The sequence below is a fragment of the Capricornis sumatraensis genome, chromosome 4 (assembly GCF_032405125.1).
Source record: "Capricornis sumatraensis isolate serow.1 chromosome 4, serow.2, whole genome shotgun sequence".
NCBI lineage: Eukaryota > Metazoa > Chordata > Mammalia > Artiodactyla > Bovidae > Capricornis > Capricornis sumatraensis.
This window is the reverse complement of record NC_091072.1, coordinates 100,193,842-100,208,644: the sequence shown is the minus strand read 5'-3', so window position 1 is coordinate 100,208,644 and position 14,803 is coordinate 100,193,842. Positions and strand designations below refer to the sequence as shown.

At 57.5% G+C, this 14,803-nt stretch overlaps 2 protein-coding genes across 8 annotated transcripts; one reads left to right on the top strand and one right to left on the bottom strand.

The window, feature by feature from the left end:
* The first annotated feature begins 1,518 nt into the window (after window positions 1–1,518).
* LOC138079025 (solute carrier family 26 member 10-like) lies at window positions 1,519–9,197 on the top strand. 4 transcript variants are annotated; one of them, XM_068971836.1, is made up of 18 exons: window positions 1,519–1,875; window positions 2,365–2,475; window positions 2,962–3,119; window positions 3,313–3,477; window positions 3,716–3,868; window positions 4,687–4,769; window positions 4,904–5,051; window positions 5,170–5,283; window positions 5,981–6,058; window positions 6,148–6,243; window positions 6,657–6,763; window positions 6,875–6,944; window positions 7,017–7,133; window positions 7,277–7,310; window positions 7,390–7,472; window positions 7,568–7,622; window positions 7,740–7,846; window positions 8,159–9,197. In XM_068971836.1, the coding sequence occupies exons 1-18, from the start codon at window positions 1,542–1,544 to the stop codon at window positions 8,195–8,197; spliced, it is 2,052 nt and encodes a 683-aa protein (XP_068827937.1). In that variant the 5' UTR covers window positions 1,519–1,541; the 3' UTR covers window positions 8,198–9,197. The 4 variants fall into 4 exon arrangements, with proteins under 4 accessions (XP_068827937.1, XP_068827939.1, XP_068827938.1 ...); XM_068971838.1 differs by lacking the exon at window positions 1,519–1,875 and having other exon boundaries at window positions 1,944–2,475; window positions 2,962–3,074; XM_068971837.1 differs by lacking the exon at window positions 1,519–1,875 and having other exon boundaries at window positions 1,944–2,475; window positions 7,026–7,133.
* B4GALNT1 (beta-1,4-N-acetyl-galactosaminyltransferase 1) lies at window positions 8,850–14,340 on the bottom strand. 4 transcript variants are annotated; one of them, XM_068970184.1, is made up of 10 exons: window positions 14,123–14,340; window positions 13,444–13,608; window positions 13,209–13,315; window positions 12,699–12,739; window positions 12,371–12,551; window positions 11,272–11,379; window positions 10,957–11,147; window positions 10,191–10,331; window positions 9,709–9,949; window positions 8,850–9,097 (listed from the first exon to the last, which is right to left on the bottom strand). In XM_068970184.1, exons 1-10 carry the CDS (start codon window positions 14,338–14,340, stop codon window positions 8,880–8,882), a joined length of 1,611 nt encoding a protein of 536 aa, XP_068826285.1. In that variant the 3' UTR covers window positions 8,850–8,879. The 4 variants fall into 4 exon arrangements, with proteins under 4 accessions (XP_068826285.1, XP_068826286.1, XP_068826288.1 ...); XM_068970185.1 differs by having other exon boundaries at window positions 11,281–11,379; XM_068970187.1 differs by lacking the exon at window positions 11,272–11,379.
* Between the last annotated feature and the right edge of the window lie 463 nt (window positions 14,341–14,803).

Below are 14,803 nucleotides of genomic sequence, written 5' to 3'. Positions count from 1 at the left end.
GCTGTGGGCTGACTTCCCACCGTTCCCCCAACACCCAGATGCTAAAGCACTGAATGCCCACAGTACCTTTCTTTCTGAGGCCACCATGTTCAGCTGAGGGAACATGGCGGGGGTGGAGAGGATGCTGGGGGCTCTGGCCCCTTCTGGCTCTGGGTCTTCTTATTTTTGCTGCCTGGGAGGCTGCAAAGCATATCCATATTGAGCAGGAAGGGATTCTTCTTCAAGCCATAGACCTAAGAGTGGAGGTCTTCACCCCTCCCAACTTCTGGGACAGGCCCTGGGACCGAGACCCAAACGTGCAGAGATTCGCGTCCAGATGCCCTGTCCTGCCTGGGTCCTTGGTCATCGGTGTGTCCACTGTGTCCATTCGTCCCCTGGGCCCAGTCACGTGTACTTGAGCTTCCTCAGCAGACAATAGGTTGCTGGGGTGGGAGGCTGAGGAGGAGCTGGAGCCTCCCTGTGGGCCTGAGGTCTCTCTGGCCACAATGGGGGGAGGGACCTTTAAGGGGGGGACAGGACGTACAGCCCAGATAAGACTTCTGGGGAACAATAGGAGGAATTGAAGAGGGGAGACCCACCCTCACTGTACCCCACACCCAGGGCTTTGGGGTCAGGGACTAGGGACCAGAGGGTGATGGGGAGGGGTGCTAAGAATTCTTGTGAATGGAGGAGGGGATGGGGCAACTAGCAGGATTTTGGAGCTCAGAAGCTTTGTATCTCTTCAGGGACCTCAGGGGTACATGACATGGGTGGGTGACCCTTTCGTACTTAATTTAACCACATACGTATCGTTGACTGCTTACTTTGTGAATAGCACTGGAATGCAATAAATAGTGCTTCAGTGTTTTTGCCTTCTGAGCAATAAAATAAAATTTTGCTATCTGTTCAGTATTCCCCCCCGAGGCCCTGAATTGGTAATTGGGGCCCAGCCACTCCCAGCAGAGGTGTGGGGTGGGGGTCCCTCTGGTGGTCCCTATCCAATGCATGTAGCTGCTTTCCATCTAGGTGGTCTGTGAAACAGCTGAGGCCAGTGGAGCCCCTTATATTTTCTGGTGAGAAGCTCTGCCCCGTGAGAATTAGGGTCTTTGGGGAGAAAGGGAGGTTGGAACACCGCTGAACTTTCTTGTGGGCCATGCAGCAGCCCTGAGGATGACCAGCAACCCCAGAGGAGTCAGCATCTGTCTGTGCCCCAGGTGCTAATGCGGAAAGAAACCACGGGGAGTGAGAAGCAGGAGTCAAAAGACCTAGGAGCGTTGGTGGGTATTGGGTGTTTGGGTGTGTTTGTTTTCTGGCCTATCTCTCTGGTTCCTCCACAGAAGGCTCCAGAGCCAGCCATCGCGCCAAAGATGTCTGAGGGAAACGCCTAACACAGAGACGCCCCCTCCCCAAGGCGCAGCTGTCTCCTGACTGTAGAAGGTCCCCAAGAGAGGGTTCCCTCCGGGACGGGATTGGACTCTGCTCCAAGGAGGCGGGCCGCGGGGGCCGGCGGCGGGCCGAGGGGTATTTAAGGCTGGGCGGAGTTGGAGGTGGCCAAGGGCGAAATGAGTGGGCTACCGGGCGCCAGGACCTGCCCAGGTCCGGGAGAGGCCTCCGACCTTAAGTCCCCCCTGGGCGCCAAGTTCAGGGAACCTCTCACCGAGACCCGGTTCCAGCAGCTCTTCGGAGACGCGGAGCAGGAGCCCGAGCTGCTTGCGGAGCCGCGCTGGTCCCGGCTGTGGCGGCGGCGGGCCAGTGCCTGCTCTGGACCGGGGGCGTGGCGCCTGCTCCTGGCGCGGCTGCCTCCGCTGCGCTGGCTGCCCCACTACCGCTGGCGGGCCTGGCTGCTCGGGGACGCGGTGGCCGGACTGACCGTGGGCATCGTGCACGTGCCCCAGGGTGAGCAGCCCCAACAACAGCCTGGCAGGGGCCCAAGCTCTAGGGGGATTCGGGTGGGCACAGGGCCTGGCAACCGGAAGCGAAGTGGGTGGGCTAGTGTGGCTGCGGGCTTGGCGACAGGGACCCGAGGCTGAGTTCTGGGTAAGGACAGTGGAGCTCCATCAGATCCCCACCCCCAGCTCCCCTCACCTGTGCAATCCTGCGCGAAGTCTTGGCCACTGTCCGACTCAGGGAACTGGAGAGACCTCTCGGCTTGAACGCCTGCCCCCACCCAGGACACCGTGGACACGGATCTCTGACCTTGACCGCCCCATGACCTCCCACCCACCGAGGCCTGTTAACCCCTCAGTTCCCTCCTGTGGTGTGATTTAACATGTCTGTGCCAGCCTCCAAGAGTGTGGGAGGGGAAGAGCGGTCCTGGAGGGTGGGCCCCCAGCCCCCAGCTCCTCACCCACATACCAAAGACCTTTCCTTCCACTATGCCCCCAGGCATGGCTTTTGCCCTCCTGACCTCTGTGCCCCCAGTGTTCGGACTCTACACTTCTTTCTTTCCCGTCCTCATCTACACCTTGTTGGGTACTGGGAGACACCTGTCTACTGGTGAGTGACCCACAGACTCCTTTCCCTCTCTGTAGGGCGAAATGGACAGGGGGTTGAGGCTTCCCTTCTTAGAAGCTCTCTCACTCTTACTCCCCTCTTCAGTCCCTCACCTTCCTTTCCACCATCCCCTGCTGGACTGCCCTGAGCCTCTGACCTAGGCAGTGCTTACTGGGGGTTTGAGGGGGTGCAGAGGCAGGAGTTTACTCAGACTTTTCCTCTCCATGAAATCTGGTTTAAAAGAACGTCTCTACGACTTGAAAGAGGGGAGAAGAGATGCACTGTCACCCAGAGGAGGGCGTAGTCCGCAGGGCATCCGCAGGAGGGGCAGGGCAGGGATCTTGGCCCCGCAGCCTTCACCTGAGCAGCCAGCCTTCTAGCAGAGGTGGTCTGACAGCAGCTTTTCTGGCAGAGTGCCCGGAGCCTGGGCGGTCACCTCGCCCCAGGCCGGCACATCTGGTGATCTGTGAGTTTCTCCCCTGGCCCTAGGAACTTTTGCTGTCCTCAGCCTCATGACCGGCTCGGCCGTGGAGCGGCTGGTGCCCGAACCCCTCTCGGGGAACCTGAGCGGAATTGAGAGGGAACAGTTGGATGCTCAGCGGGTTGGTGCGGCTGCAGCAGTGGCCTTCGGGAGCGGGGCCCTGATGGTGAGGGAGGACGGAAAGGGGGGTGGAGGGGGCAAGGACTGGGGGAGTCCATGCTGGGCGGGGTTGCCGGGGGAGAGGGAGGGACAAGTGTCCAGCGGCGGTCTAGGCAGAAGAGGTGCACGGAGAAGCCGGCGGCCCTGTGCCGGGACTGGTCTGCTCTTCTGTGGTGATCCGGGCATCTTCTCCTCTGCAGCTGGGGATGTTTGCCCTGCAGCTGGGCGTCCTGGCCACCTTCTTGTCGGAGCCTGTAGTCAAAGCGCTGACCAGCGGGGCCGCCCTGCACGTGCTCGTGTCCCAGCTGCCTAGCCTTTTGGGGGTGCCCCTCCCACGTCAGATTGGCTGCTTCGCTCTTTTCAAGGTGGGGGTGGGAGAACAGCGAGGAGGCTTCCAGTGATCCCGGGAAGAGGGAAACCCGCAAAGGAAGGAAGGAGGGCCAGTGGAGGGACAGTGTGTGGTGGTGGTGGGGCAGTGAGGGTCGCCGAGGAGGTGGAAGCCTTACTGGGAGCCGGGAGAGAAGGCCTCGCCTCAGTCTGGGGATCCGACTGCCGGCAGTCGACCCTGGCCCCAGGCCCCCCTGCTCACTGCCCTGCCCACAGACGTTGGCTGCTGTGTTGACGGCGCTGCCCAGGAGCAGTCCCGCAGAACTGACCATCTCGGCACTCAGCCTGGCGCTGCTCGTGCCGGTCAAGGAACTGAACGTGAGATTCAGAGACAGGCTACCCACCCCCATCCCGGGGGAAATCGCCATGGTGAGGATGGCTCCCGGGTGCCAGCCCCCTGCACCACGCAGACCCTGCTTGCCCTGTAGGAAGTGGCCGCTGCCGCCCCCTCGTGGAGCGCGGAGAGGTCACACACGAGAGGTCCTGCTCACACGTGTGCTTTGCCAGGCGCCTTGTCAGAGCTCTTTGACCCTCGGGAATCTCCCACCCACGGGTTCGCCTTTCTCTCACAAAACCTGAGTCTTCTTTCTTCTTACAGCGCCCCCTTGCGGTGTCTCTGGCCACGGCACCTCCACTCCTTTTCTCTCTCACCCGGGCTTTCACTGTAACTCAAGGCTCATCTCCCTTCTGGCGTCCACCTACATTTCTCTCTCTCCTCAGTTAAACAGCATTCCATTCATATCCCACAGATACCCCATATATCCCTAGATGTAACCCAGCTTCCCTGCTTAGAATGGCTCGGTTCTCGATATCCACCATCTCTCATAGCAGTCCCCTCTCACTTCCTCTGGTCCATCTCTCTCTATAGTTCCAGGCACACATCATTTCTCTTTCATTCTACCTTACCTTTTTTTTTTGAACCGCTGCGCGGCTTGCAGGATCTTAGTTCCCGGACACCAGGGACTGAACCGACTCCTTAGAGAACAGAGTCCTAACCGTTGGAGAACCAGGGTATTCCCTCTCCACTCTAAATCAGTTGTCAGGCACCCATCCCAAACACACCCCAGCTCCCTCAGTTGCTGGGCTTCTGCAACCCCTAATCCTGAGTTACAGTCCTCTCATATTGAGCCCCTTCTAGCCTCTGCTGGGGGCCATCTCCACCCATGCTCTAATTTACTCTTTCCCAGGTGCTTCTGGCCTCTGTGCTCTGTTTCACCTCTTCCCTGGACACAAGATACAATGTCCAGATAGTTGGGTTGCTGCCCGGAGGGTAAGAGAGAGTGAAAAAGCACTTGTTTTCTTTTCTCACAACTCTCCCACCCAACTCCTCCTCCTGCCCTCTCTCTTCCTCATATCCTTATTCTTCCCAACCCACCCTCACCGTAGATGCCTCTCTTTCTGCAGATTTCCCCAACCTCTCCTCCCCAGCCTGGCTGAGCTGCCCAGGATTCTGGCCGACTCATTGCCCATGGCGCTGGTTACCTTTGCCGTATCTGCCTCCCTGGCCTCCATCTATGCAGACAAGTACAGCTACACTATTGACTCCAACCAGGTGTGACTTTGAGTGAGGACCCCAGCCTCATTCAGGAGACAGACTGCCCCCTAAAGTGATTTCCCCCTCCTAGCCATGCCTTCGTATCTCTCCTCTTCATCTCACCGCATCCTTTCAGGAGCTCCTGGCACATGGTGTCTCCAACCTCGTCTCCTCCCTCTTCTCTTGCTTTCCCAACTCTGCCACGTTGGCTACGACCAGCCTACTAGTGGATGCTGGTGGGAACACACAGGTAAGAGCCATGTTCTTGGGCGAGGAGAAGGAGGGAGGGACATCCGTGTTGGGTGGTGGTGGAACAGGTGGAAGATTGGAAGATACCCAGGTGGCAGTCCTGTAGAGAACAATGGGAATCTGTGAGGGAAGGTGAGTGGGGAGTGGGATTATCTGGGAAGAACATAGAGAAGAAAGGTCCATTAAGACCTCTGTAGATTCTAAGCACTGACAAAGGGCATGCTGTCCTATATGTAGTTCAAAATAAGGACAATACTAACCTGGAAAATAAATTTAAGAAACAAAATTCTGGACTTTTTCCTTGTGAGGACATATTCTTTTTCAAAGAAATGTCACATATTAAAGTCTATCCCTGATATTTTTGGTTTCCTGTATTTGTTGGTGTCCTAAGCATGTGGTTAGCCTGCTTTTTAGGGTCATCCAACAGTGGCTTTTAAAATGGAGGTAGGCTGCAAAAATAGAGATGTTGAACTATATCTTGGGGGAAACCAACAAATGACAGGTATTTAATTGGGCGAGGGAAGAAGTGAGCAGCACAATGTCAAGAAGGGGTTAAGGAGTGAGGAGCAGCAGTGTGGAAGGGGATTTTGGGAGGAGGGAGACTTCCAAGAAGGCTGACACAGAGGCAGGAGACCATCTCCCAGCAGGGGTGGGTGAGGTTCCCTCCCTTCTTTGCTTCTGTCCCTCCTGCCCTACAGCTGGCAGGCCTCTTCTCCTGCATGGTTGTCCTGTCTGTGCTCCTGTGGCTGGGGCCCCTCTTCTACTATCTGCCCAAGGTAAGCAGCAGAGGAGGCAGAGGGATGGCTGGGAGGGGCGGCTACCTCCCCACACACAGGGGTGGTCAGCCTGCCTCCTCTGCCCTAAGGCTGTCTTGGCCTGCATCAACATCTCCAGCATGCGCCAGATGTTCTTCCAGATGCGAGAACTCCCTCAACTATGGCGCATCAGCCGCGTGGACTTTGTGAGAAATGGCAGCATTGCTCTCAGATGCCCCCTCCCACCTTCCTAGCATCCCCGGCCTCTGCCCTTGATCAAAGTTAACTGTCCCAGTTCTGAGTTCTGAAGCCTACCCACCTTCAACTTGTATACCTCCTAATCCCTTTACTCAGAGACAAGGTGAAGGGTAAAGCTTGAACCTCTTCAGACCTGAGTATTTGTAACTCCCCAGGTGGTTCAAGGTGTGAGGTCCTTACCCTTGGTGTGTATCCCCTATTAGGTCAACCTCATCCCTTCCTTCTGTCATTCTTTCTACTTTCTCCTGAGCCCTCCCTCCCCATCATTTGCCCTGGCTGTCACTGCCCCTGGACCCGCCTTCCCTGGCAGTGAGGGCCTGGCATTTCTTCTGGGCGTTTCACTCCCATCCATGTCCTGCAGGCTGTGTGGACGGTCACATGGGTGGCTGTCGTGACCCTGAGTGTGGACCTGGGCCTGGCCGTAGGTGTGGTCTTCTCCATGATGACTGTGGTCTGCCGCACCCAGAGGTGGGAGCAGAGATGAGGGGAGTCAAGATGAGAGGACGGGAGAGAACAGAGTGTTTGGGGTGACTCTCCAGCCAGATCAGGCTGGGAAATTGATCCCAGCTTCCTGCGCAGGGTACAGTGCCTGGCACTTGGACTGGCCGAGGGGACAGAGCTCTACCGGCCACTCAGAGAGAGCCACAAGGTGGGTGGGCTACAGCCAAAGAAGGAAGGGAAGGTTAGGCTTGGATGGTTCCCTGACCCTCTGACCCCTTAGCTCCTCCAGGTCCCGGGGCTCTGCATCCTAAGCTATCCAGCACCGCTTTACTTTGGGACCCGAGGGCAGTTTCGCCGCGTCCTGGAGTGGCATCTGGGGCTTGGAGAAGGAAGCAAGGTGAGGGACCTGGTCAAAGGGAGGAAGTGTGGCTTCTTTGGGGCTGGGAGACAGGTGGGTGTTCCAAGGGCGATTCTTGGGCTCACTGGGTGCATGTTTGTGCTCACGTCTCAGAGGTGGTGACTCCCCTTCTCTACTCACAGGAGGCTCCAAAGACAGATGGCCCACCTGATGCAGGTGAGGTGGGAGGATAAGGGGGGAGATTTGGGCACCACCCACGGAGGCATCTGAGTCCCCCTGCCTTCTCCCACCCTAGCTGCCGAGCCTGTCAGGGTGGTGGTCCTAGACTGCAGTGGTGTCACCTTTGCAGATGCTGCAGGGGCCAGAGAAGTGGTTCAGGTGAGGGAGAGGGCTAAGGAGGAAGTCCCCTTGTGGTTTCATGAACACCCTCTGATGTAGGACTTAACTCCCTCCCCCCCCCTCCACCCCCACAGCTGGCCAGTCGATGCCGAGACGCTGGGATCCACCTTCTCCTGGCTCAGTGTAATGGTGAGATATGCAGGATGGAGGGGTCTGGAGATGGGGGAGTGACTGGACACTTGGTGGGGAGGGAAGAGGACACCGTGTGGACGTAGGACCTGAGGACCTGATCGCCTCTCCACACAGCCTCGGTGCTGGGGACGCTGACCCAGGCAGGACTCCTGGACAGAGTGACCCCAGAGCAGCTGTTTGTGAGTGTCCAGGACGCAGCTGCGCATGCCCTGGAGAGGCTGGTGAGGCGGCGGCAGCGGCGGGAGTGGAGGCTGGGGGGCTCTGGCCCGCGGCGGGGGGAGGTGTGAGCCAGTGACTGAGACCCTGGCAGAGGGGTTTTCCAAGGGGGCTTAGGAGGAAGATGCAGGAAAGGGATGGGGATGAAATGATTAGTCAATATAAGACTAAGCCAGAGAGACTGGGCCCAGCTGTGGGTGAAGAACTGAGGAACTAAAGTTCCAAAGCAGGCAGTGTGCCCCTGAGAGGACTGCCAAATCCTGGGTGAGGGAGGGGAGCACCCAATCTACTTCTGACATGTCCCTTCCCTGTTCCAGGAGCTCAGTGGTCCAAAGACTTGCACAGTGTGGGTCTGACCCGGTCATTTGGTGTGTGGAGGGCCCCAACGAGACATGTGTGAGGTGGGCCATGGCCCCTGAGTCCCTGACTTCATGTAACTAATAAAATGAAGCTGAGAGCCTCTGGGGTCCATGAAATGAGTCTGGGTGTCTGCACATGGACCCTCGGTGCCCCTTCCTCCACTCCCAAAGCATTGCAAAGACACAACTAAAAACGGCTTTCCCCTGTATGTTCACCAGCCCCCGTTCCAACTCCATTCTCTCCATGGGGGTGAAGCTGCAGCCACTGCACAGAGTCCTGGATCCAGAGATAGGGGCACAGCCCTGGGACTATATACTGGGGGCTTCCCCAACCCCTTAGTACCAAGGAGATGAGAGGAGAGTATTTCTGCTTTAGGTTTTTAGAGTCCCCCTGTGGGCTCTTTGGCACTTGAAAAGCAACCCCCCACTTCCTGCCCTAGGGGAAGGGGTTGGGGGGAGGACTTGGCACTGGCTGTGGGACAAGTTATGGCTCCATCATGCCCCTGGGCACTTGCAGAAAGGAGGAGTGACACCAGGACAAGCCCCTGTTTGGGATCAAGTTCTGAAGGAGACTGGGACAGTCAGTGGAGTGGTCACTGGCTGGTGGGGTTTGCTAGGAATTCCTGGCAGGGACAAGGAGGCAGGCCCAGTCTGACAACTGAAAGGCCCCAAGTGGCCATCACTCTGAGGTCATGCACTGGAGCCGGTGTTTGAAGAAGAGCAGACGATGTTTGGCCACCTGACTCTCGTCCAGTGATCCCGGGTAACGGTACCGAGCGTAAGTCTCTGCCTTCGCATCCCTTGAGGTCCAAGGCAACTTCAACTTGGATGCGTGATCCACAACGACGTCTGAGCAGGAGCCCACTTGAAGAGAACCAAGTCCATCCAGGAAGAATTCTGGGGGCAGAGGGAAGGGGAGTACACAATGAAGGGTCTTGAGGATTCAGAGGCACCGCTGCCCCTAAAGGAGAACTGAGATTTGGGATATGGTGGGTGCATATGCAAAGACTCCATCTCTAAGGACCTTAGGCATGTAAATCAACCCTTTGAGTCTTGTATAAAATGTGTCAATATCCTTACCTTGTGCTTTGAAAACTGATTCCTTCCCTTCCTCCCTCCTGCAACACACACTCACACACCCAAAAATTCAATAAATGCGGACTTGGCTGCTCCGAGGTGGCCTGAACCAGGAGATTCGGTTGGGAGGAGGATAGAGGCCGAGGCGACAGTGGTGGGGAAGCTCAAGGCAGACCCAGTGGCTGTACTGGCCGCTGAGGTTTAAATGATGTTTGGAGCTGGGATGTTTGGAGCTCTCTCTGTGCCCGGGGCACGGGTCTTGATAAATCTTCGTAGAACTGCTCTAGGGACCCCGGTAGCAGCTGTGGGCTCCGCGGGGTGGTCGGTCAGTAGTACCCAGGGCCCCAGGCTCCTTACTGCCCCACCACCCCGCCGTCCCTGGTCCCGAGCCCCGAAGGGTCCCTTCCCGGCCTGGAGGGGGCGCCACTCACCCAGGTGTGCCACGCGGCTGAGGCGCGGGTCAAAGCCGACCTCGCGCACCTTGTCAGTGCGCGCCAGGAAGAAGTTGACCACGCCGTCGGTGACCACGCACCCCGGGAAGCCGACGAGCTCGTGGTGGAAGCCGCGCTTCTGCCGGAGGCAGTTCCCGCGGCCTGGCGCGCCAGGCTCCACGCTCAGCAGCTGCCGGTAGGTGGTGGCGAAGCCGGAGATTTCGCGCACCGCGCCCCCCACCTGCCGGGGCGGGAGGATGGCTGCAGGCCGGACGCGCACTGGAAGGGGTTAGGTCTGGGCTCCCTCTCCCCACCAGGCTGGCTTCCCTGCTGGGTCCTTTCCCGCCCCACCCCTGCAGGACCCAGACAGTGCCCCAGGCTCTGCTTCCGTCCCCGGGCTGGCTGCTCTCGGGTCTCCCGGCCTTGGCCTTAGCCTGCCGGAAGCCCTCCTCCCACCCTCCATCCCGCGGCCCCTCCCCTACCAGGTCCAGCGGCGTCCGCTCCAACACGTCCACGAGCCTCTCTAGTCGAGTTCGCGCCGTGAAGACGAAGTCATCGTCCACCCACAGGACGTACTTGGTGGTTACTTGGGATATGGCCAGGTTCCGGCCTGCGAACCAGCCCTGGGAAAGGGTAAGTACGGTTGGCGATGCTACCGAGATAGGACGCAGCCCTCTGCCGCCTACTCCGCACTCCTGACCCCTCTCAACAGCCTCTGTTTGTGCGTGTGTGTTCAGTCTGCGACCGACGCTGCGACCCCATGGACTGTATAGTTGGCCAGGCTCCTCTGTCCATGAGATTTCCCAGGCAAGAATACTGGAGTGGGTTGTCATTTCCTCCTCCAGGGGATCTTGCCTACCCAGGGATCCAACATGCATCTCCTACGGGCGGATTCTTTACCAGTGAGCTACCTGGGAAGCCCAACAGCCTGTGCCCCTCTCCAAACTTTGGAAGTGCTTAGGAATGGCCGGGAGCTAGGTTTAAAAAACATGCAGTTTCCTACTTTCAGAGGCTCTGAGTGGGTGTTCTGGGGGAGAGTCTTGTAATGTGTTTGATTCATGCGTTCATTCATTCATTCATCAACTATTTATTGAGCCCCCATTAGGTGCTAAGCACCATTCTAAGAAGGCAACTCAAATAAGACAGCTCCCGTGGAGCTTACATTTCAGAAATCCTCATGCTGTATTCACTACCCTGGAGACTGCGGACTGAGGGCATGCCCCCTCCCGGTGCCCTGTGGCTGTGCACCTTGCCAAAAGGCATGAGATAGTGCTCGATGTGGGGACCTCTAATGCTCTCTGGCTTGTCGCTGTCATCGGCGATTACCACTGTGACCGTTGGGTAGAAGCGGCGGATGCTGGCGATGAGTGCCCGTAGCCGATTGTAACGAAGGAAGGTCTTAGTGGCAATGGTGACCAGAGCGCTGATGTTGTACTGGGCTAGGAGTGAGGGACAGAGTTAGGTGCAGAGGATAGTGGCGAGTGAGGAGAAGGAAGACACCTCCCAGGGCCACCCTCTCCCAACTTTCTTCCTGTCAGGCTGGATCTATGCCCCTGAGCATACCAGTCTCACCTCCCTGGGGTACAGACCCAGGTGGGTACAGCCGAGGGTTGGGTGGGTGTCTTATGCGGATGGTGAAGGCAGCTTCGTGTCCCTCAGTGGCGAACCGGACTGGGAAGAAAGACATGAGATGTGGCCCCTAGGGCTTGGCCAACATTCTTTTTTCAGTAAGTCAGTATTTAAGTGCCTACCCTGTGTTGCACTTTTCTAGGCCCTGTTAGATAAGAATGCAAGGTTTGTATCCCCCTGGAACTTACATTTTAATGGGTGGGAGAAAGATGATAAGTTTTCATTAAAAGCTAGCCTTTATTGAGCATTTACTATGTGCCAGGCACTTGTAAAATTACTTTAACTATATGAACTCATTTAATCCTCACAATAGCCCTATTAAGTAGATTCCTATTACAGAAAAAGAAGGCAGAGAGAAATTAACTTGTCCATAATTACCCAACTCTTAGGCAAGAAAGCTGGGGTAGGAACCTAGTCCCTCTGGTTCCAGGTTAAGTAAATAAGAAAATTCAGGTACAGATAAGTATTGAATAGAAAATAAGACAAGTATTGTGAGAGTGAAGAGGAACCATCTGAGCTGAGATCCAAAAGATAAGGAGCCAGCCATGCAAAAATCTAGGGGAAGCACATTCTAGGCAGAGGGAACAGCAAGTGCAAAGGCCCCCCAGTGGGAGTAGGTTTGGTAAAGAAGCCTTGGAGAGAAGCAGGAGGGCTGTTATACCCCTTTTGCCAGAGGAGAAATGGGGGCTCTGGGAGAGAAAGCTCTTTGCCCTCTAGTAAGTGGTGGGCTGGGAATAGAGCTTGAGTCTTCTAGTTCCTGGGTCAGGTCACTTCCTGGGGCCACCATGGTTGGCCTGAAGGGGGGACACACCCAAGGCTCGGGTTTCCCTCTGGCCTGTTCCAGCCCCAGTTGAACAAAGGCCCCTTCTCTCCCTCCTTGGCCCTGCTGGCCCAGCTGAAATGCCCATTGTGTGTCTGGGCAGCACTGGCCATTGCCTGAGTGTCTCCCACACTCTCTGCCATTTGCTTGCTCCTTCCTTTCTGGCTTCCTATGTTCACCCAGCCTGTTACTACATCCACCCAGGCCTCGCACCTGTGTCTGCTGTATTTGCCTGGTAGCTTCGGCTGCTATAAGTGACCAGTTGCAGCTGCCGATTGAGTTGGTCCAGCCCTGGGCTGGTGAGGGTGAGATCTGGCTGCCCTTCTCCGGTGAGAGTCACTCCAGTTACTTCCCCTGCCACGTCCCAGGTGCCCAAGGAGGCAGTCAGGTTCACCTGGGAGAGGGGATTGGCGAGTGCAGGGTGATGCCCCCTACCCACCTCTTGCCTCCCTGCTTCTTCCATCCCTCCTTTGGCAGCCTCGCTGCCCTCCCTGCATCATTAATGCCCACCTGGCCTCCCCACCCTCCTGTTTCTTCTCACCTGGTATACCTCCTGACCAGAAGTGGCTTGCAGGCCCAGTCCTGGAAGCAAGGAGAGGGAACCAGAATCACAGACAGCCTGGGATTCCTCCCTTTCTCCTCCCTCTTTCACCTCACACAGCACAGAGCTTTCCACCCATCCCTCCTATTGAGGCCACAGCAGGGCACATTGCAGGGCACAGCCCAGAGTAACTGATTTCTCACTCCTTCCCATCAAAACAGTAGGTCTTGTGTGGCCTGCCCTGCCTGTCCATCTAACTTCAGCCAGTCAGCAAGAACACACCCTTCTCCCCAAACCTCTCCAGTTGTCTTCAGCAATTCCCCACAATCCTAGAGTCCCTTCTGTCCCCGTCTCCATCTCCCACCTTATGAGCCCTCCCTGACCTCCAGTTTCCCTTTCATTAGAAGCACCCCACCTGGCATTCCAATCTTCCCTCATTCATTCTCACCCAGCCTGGGCTCTGCCACCCTCACAGTGGTTTAGGTCCCCCCCTTGGACCCTCCTCCCCACCTGGTACCAAGATACTTCTGAGGGGCTGGACCTCCACACCCTGCAGGGGGTACTGTAGCGGGGAGTTGGCAGGGGCTATGAGCAGCTGGTCAGCAGCAGACTGGCTCCTGGCAGTGAAGGAGGGGGAGGACAGGAGGAATCAAGGGGAGCCGTGCTCTCCCTCCTACCACACCCTCCCTCCAGGCCTCCCACGGCTCTCCACAGGCAGAGTCACACCCTCCTTTCCACTGGGTACCTTGAAAGGAAGGCCTGGAACTCCTGCTCCCTCGAGGCAGACACAGTGCTCAGCTCCTCAGGGTCAAAGGCCTTGGTGAAGTCAAAGGCTTGGACCTGCTTCTGGAAGGGGAGGTGGAGGCGTCCCTCACTGGACTCACAACTGCAATTGTTCGCAGACAGCAGCCTGTGAAGCCGGGAGGAAGGGTCCTCAGAGCCCTGCCATACAGCTCACTCATCCCAGGGAAGGTTGACACAGCACCCGCACTTTCGCCATTCAACCCTCTTCATCCAAAATCTGTCCCCTTAATCACTGCTCTTCAAATAGTCCCCCAGAGGAGGGACCACCCATGAGATGACCCATCCTCTACATCTGGATTTTACAGAGATATAGAACAGACAAATGCTAAGGTTTCAGAGTTGCCTACACACCATCGGGACCCCAGCTGGACTCCTTTCACAGGGAATGACCAGGACTCACAAAGTCAGGGCCCTCCCCTGATTGCAACCCTCCCTTCCCCACTTCCGAAGCACAAGACTCAGTAGCCCCCTCCACCTCTTACTTCACCACCCCCCTCCCCCCCCCCCCCCACAACCACTCTGGGAAGCCCAGGCTTCAGAGCTCAGCAGCAGAGGAAACAGAAGCTTCCCAGACTACCCCCAGCGAGTGCCATGCTGTCACCCCGACTCCTTACACTCACCCCACCACTTGCTCCTTGATCCTGACCGGGATGTGTGCGTATCTGGGCTCAGGGGCAAGACCTAGCAGTTCCGGCCTGGGGTTGCCCTGTAGGGGCGTCCACAGCGCAAGAGGTGCCCGGAGGCCCGGCGCGCCCCGGGTGCTCGCGTACAGGAGCCCCAGCGAGGCGCAGGCGAGCAGCAGGACGAGCACACCGAGGGCCCGGCGGCCCAGCCGCATCCTGGGTGGCGAAGGAGTGGGAGGGTGAGAAGGTGGTGAGAGAAAGCGTGGGTTGAGGCTCTGGGCCCCCGCGGTTCCGGAGACTCCAGCCGACCCGGCTGGGGATTCCCGCATCTCGCGCGCCAGGATTTGTATAGCGAATCGGTACCCTCGTCCCCCTCCCCTCACTCCCCGGGCCTCGGGTCTCCTGGCCTCCTTTCTTCTCGCCCTCTCCCACATCTCGTTTTGCTTTCACCCCCAAGGCCTGTTATCTCGACGAATCAAGAGACCTTTGAAGGTAGCGGTTTCGACGCGGCGGCTCGTAAGTAGAAAAAGCATCGTTTTATTAGAATAGCGGATGTTCCGGGGCCCGCCGCCTCCCTTGGCCCACGCATCCCCCACCCCCTCAGTCCGAGCATCACCTGGCCTGGGTGGGCTGCAGAGGGCAGCGCCACACCTTGCCTGTCATGAAAAATGCAGAATC

Coding starts and splice junctions, on each gene's coding strand:
- B4GALNT1 (XM_068970184.1), bottom strand. CDS start 14,340: ATGCGGCTGGGCCGCCGGGCCCTCGGTGTGCTCGTCCTGCTGCTCGCC. Junction 12,552..12,698: donor CTGGTCAGGAGGTATACCAG/GTGAGAAGAAAC, acceptor CCCCTCTCCCAG/GTGAACCTGACTGCCTCCTT. Junction 11,380..12,370: donor GGCAAATACAGCAGACACAG/GTGCGAGGCCTG, acceptor CTTTCTTCCCAG/TCCGGTTCGCCACTGAGGGA.
- LOC138079025 (XM_068971836.1), top strand. CDS start 1,542: ATGAGTGGGCTACCGGGCGCCAGGACCTGCCCAGGTCCGGGAGAGGCC. Junction 7,473..7,567: donor GGGCCAGAGAAGTGGTTCAG/GTGAGGGAGAGG, acceptor CCACCCCCACAG/CTGGCCAGTCGATGCCGAGA. Junction 7,623..7,739: donor TCTCCTGGCTCAGTGTAATG/GTGAGATATGCA, acceptor CTCTCCACACAG/CCTCGGTGCTGGGGACGCTG.